General features: G+C 35.9%; 1 protein-coding gene across 1 annotated transcript; it reads right to left on the bottom strand.

The window, feature by feature from the left end:
* Window positions 1–444: 444 nt before the first annotated feature.
* On the bottom strand, window positions 445–1,910 carry LOC131873918 (uncharacterized). Its single transcript, XM_059217086.1, has 3 exons — window positions 1,416–1,910; window positions 1,138–1,336; window positions 445–1,047 (listed from the first exon to the last, which is right to left on the bottom strand). The coding sequence occupies exons 1-3, from the start codon at window positions 1,800–1,802 to the stop codon at window positions 602–604; spliced, it is 1,032 nt and encodes a 343-aa protein (XP_059073069.1). The 5' UTR covers window positions 1,803–1,910; the 3' UTR covers window positions 445–601.
* Between the last annotated feature and the right edge of the window lie 1,895 nt (window positions 1,911–3,805).

Below are 3,805 nucleotides of genomic sequence, written 5' to 3'. Positions count from 1 at the left end.
AACTTAAACCTATAACCTAAACCTATAACCTAAATGCCCAAACCGCTGTATGAGGTACAGCCTTGTACAGCGGTGTACCCAGGTTCGGCAGAGACAGTATCTGTTTCTTTGAATTGATCGCTTTTATATTTGTCAGTAGCTTTTGAATACATTAAGTTGTTGAACGCTGGCTTATCTGGGTTTGGAGGATCTCAAAAAGAAAAACCGATAACAGGCAATGGAATTAGGTTACCGACAGCAGAAATGGCAGTATTCAGTATAGGTTGGCTTATTTGGATAAACATATATTTTTTTATCCAGAAAGAAAGGCTGGTCTATTTTACACTAAGACATTTCCTTTCTGTCTTGGATCGATTTCCATATGCACAAACCGAATTAAAAATGCAAAGCGGTGTACCTTCTCAACAAAATAAAGAAATCCTTGTTCTGCTGAGAACTTGGTAGTTTAGTTAAGTTTCTGTCTACGAGATAGGTATTCTTTGATCGGAAATTCTATTCACAGATGGGAAGGATTGCTTCATATCCCTGTACATTACAGTCCCCCTTTCCTATTTAATAACAGGAGAACATGAAAATGAAGCTCCATGCTTCATTATTTAAACTAATATACGTCGTTTGTATTGTTATGAGTGACTGCCTGTGCCAATGCTCTGACTAACCCAGAAATCCTTCCTGTAGATCTGAGATTGTTGTGGTGAAGAAAGCAGGCGTTCCACTGGGTGAGAAGAAGGTGCTGCTGATGCTGATCATGGCTGGTGGTTCGCTTGTGGGAAGCCAACCATTTGGCTTCAATATAACGTTTTTTTCTCCACGGAGGGAGATGCAATCCCCTTGCTTTCAGCGATCTCTTCGCCGCGTCACACATGATCCAGATGATGTCACGAAGCTTATCCACGCTTCCCACAAGCAAACTAGGAATCACCTCCACCAAAGCTGCATATTCTGCAGTGGGCCGAGCGATCTCAAATTGCGCTCTGAAATCTATGTCCACCAACAGCCGATCATTGCTCTTCGCCCCCAAAATCACGTCAATGAACTCGTAATCACCTGCAGAGATTAGAAACAATTTAGGCAAAAACCCAGAAAAAAACATGGTGTAGATTTGCTTCTAAGAAACTATAGATCGACGAACCTAACCTGCAGGGTATCCGTTCGTTTGCTCCCACCGTGTTTTGCAAATACCTGCATTATACCCTGCGCGTCGTAGATTGTTCATTACGTTTCGTCGCAGATTACTGTGGCCATCGTTCTGAGCAGAAAGGCCTAAACTCCGCAGAGCTTCTCTCACATCTCTAAGCAGCGTTGCCTCCAGTTGTGTTCTGCAGGAGCAAACACCCTGTACTTGCATATATATGTTAGGGTTTCTGAATAGATTAGGGTTTCTGAAATTGTTAGTTGGTTGGTTAGTTAGTTACCTGTAGAATGTGGCAGAGTTCCTCTCCCGGAAATAGAACTGGGTGTTGAGGAGTGGAGCATTCGTTGTCACTTCCGCAGTCATCAACCCATTCTTTTTTTACTCTGTCTTCTTCTTCATCATCATCATCTTCCTCTTGAAGAAAGCTCAAGTCCGTGAAAGAGAAAGCGTCGATCCTGTGATGGGTGTTAGTGTTGGGAGGGTTTGCAGTTGCAGGCGGAGGTTCCATTGGTGGAGAATCATCATGAAGATTATGAATCTGGGTGCTTTTTCTTGGGTGAAAATGTGGGTGTGGGTAGGAAGGAGACGGGTGTCCTTGAGGAAGGTGAAGCTCGGCCTTTCGTGGGTTCGATGGCACTTTCGCTGGGACAGCGTGGTAGCGGCACATTTCGATCGTCGCTGTCAATTTTTGTTTTCGTGATCGATTTAAAGAGGAGTGGGAGAGACTTTTACCGCGGCATCTCTCGCAAAACGTGGGTTGAGCTAGAATAATGCGTGGATATCCATGGCATATGCTGTGGATATCCATAGCATAGAGCAGAAAAGAGTTGATTTTGGGAGGATGAAGATAGGGGAGAGGGATTAGTAGTTGTACGGGGTCTAATAGTAGTTATGGCAATTGTTCATATAATATCCAAACTTGTCACATATATATACTGTATAATGTTAATAAATAATCCATATGTAAATTTTAAAAATGTCAAATGTTGATCAAAATGGACCAATACTTGAACATAAAAGAACCTATAAATGTTATATAAAAAAGGAATAAATACATTAATTAACAAGTGAATAGATCATTTTTTGTTTCAAATAAAATATCATAGCTATCTACTATATGTATGCCATTTATAAATGTATGCCATTTATAAAATAAGATACTCACTTCAACAACTACTATTATCATAGTGAAAAAATATTGTACACATAAGAATAATATTTTTTCACTATGATAATAGTAGTTGTTTAAGTGAGTATCTTATTTTATAAATGACACACTTATAGTGGATAGCTATGATATTTTATTTGAAACAAAAAATGATCCATTCACTTGTTAATTAATGTATTTATTCCTTTTTTATATAACATTTATAGGTTCTTTTATGTTCAAGTATTGGTCCATTTTGATCAACATTTGACATTTTTTTAATTTACATGTGGATTATTTATTAACATTATACAGTATATATATGTGGCAAGTTTGGATATTATATGCACAATTGCTATAACAACTATTGGACCCTATACAACTACCAGTCCCTCTCCCCTATTACATGGAGACCAAGCCTCCAACATCGTACACAAAACGGATAAGGTTAATCAAAGGTCAAAAATTGATGGCCCATGGGCTCTGATTTTCAGATTTCAACGTGAAATACAGTTGAAATTTTTATGTGCCTCTTTAGATATGTATGCAAGTTGGACAAAATTCACACTGTTTCCCCCTTACTCTAGTTATTTTATCCCATTTTGTACTTTGTCATTGAGATCTCAATTTTCATTGTCTTGATGAAAAAAAATTTACAGTCTAATTAAGAATATTAGTAAGGATAGTTCAACAAAGGTCTTTATCAAAATGGTATGCGAGATTTAAAAATTAATCTATACAAGGGGCACATATCTTGACGTTGATGTGCCTTTTTCTCCTTGTATAAGTTGCTTTTTAGGTTCTTACATAGATCTTTTTGAGCCTTCAGATTATTTTTGTTATCTGATATAGGGGCACGAGTTTATAGGCTGAAACCTCCTTGGCTAAGAGCTGCCAAATTTGCTCTAGACACAATCACGACCTCATCTCCTATGGTGTTGGAGCCTTGCACTCAACAAGACTTATCCCTCGTGGGCTCATTTGGAGGCATTCAACTTTTGATAATAAATAGTTATTTTTATGTTAATAGATATTGTATAATTAATTCTTTTAAATTTACTTTACATATAATACACCAAAATGTATTCAATTCTTCATTAGTAATACAATATAAAACATTAGTTGTTCATTGCATACTCCATATGAAATAAAATACAATATAATTCATTACACAAAGTTTACTTTTGAAAATATAACAAAACTAGAATAAAATATTATATTAAAATTTATACAATTTTGAAAAGTAATTTTTATAAATGCATAAACGTCAATAGATACATATTATTTAATAGAAAATTTACAACTCCCAGTCCCTTAGTAATTAAATATGTTCCCAACTTGACTTAATTTAAACTCTGATTTTTTAATGTCATTTCATCTCTCACAAATACTATGTAATAAATGTTTAGACTAGATATTTCAACTACTAAATGTAGACACCTAAAATATAAGTCAATTTATCTCAATTATTCAACTATTTCTTGTCCTCCTTATTAATTAAATAATATCTTTCTTTTTCTTCT

Source organism: Cryptomeria japonica, chromosome 3, assembly GCF_030272615.1.
Source record: "Cryptomeria japonica chromosome 3, Sugi_1.0, whole genome shotgun sequence".
Lineage (NCBI taxonomy): Eukaryota > Viridiplantae > Streptophyta > Pinopsida > Cupressales > Cupressaceae > Cryptomeria > Cryptomeria japonica.
This window is presented reverse-complemented; position numbering and strand designations above follow the sequence as displayed.

Bases quoted from the DNA above. Each gene is read 5' to 3' on its own strand.
- LOC131873918 (XM_059217086.1), bottom strand. From the start codon at position 1,802: ATGTGCCGCTACCACGCTGTCCCAGCGAAAGTGCCATCGAACCCACGA. The intron at 1,337-1,415 runs GTAACTAACTAA...ATGCAAGTACAG, and splicing joins AACTCTGCCACATTCTACAG to GGTGTTTGCTCCTGCAGAAC. The intron at 1,048-1,137 runs GTTAGGTTCGTC...TAATCTCTGCAG, and splicing joins AACGAACGGATACCCTGCAG to GTGATTACGAGTTCATTGAC.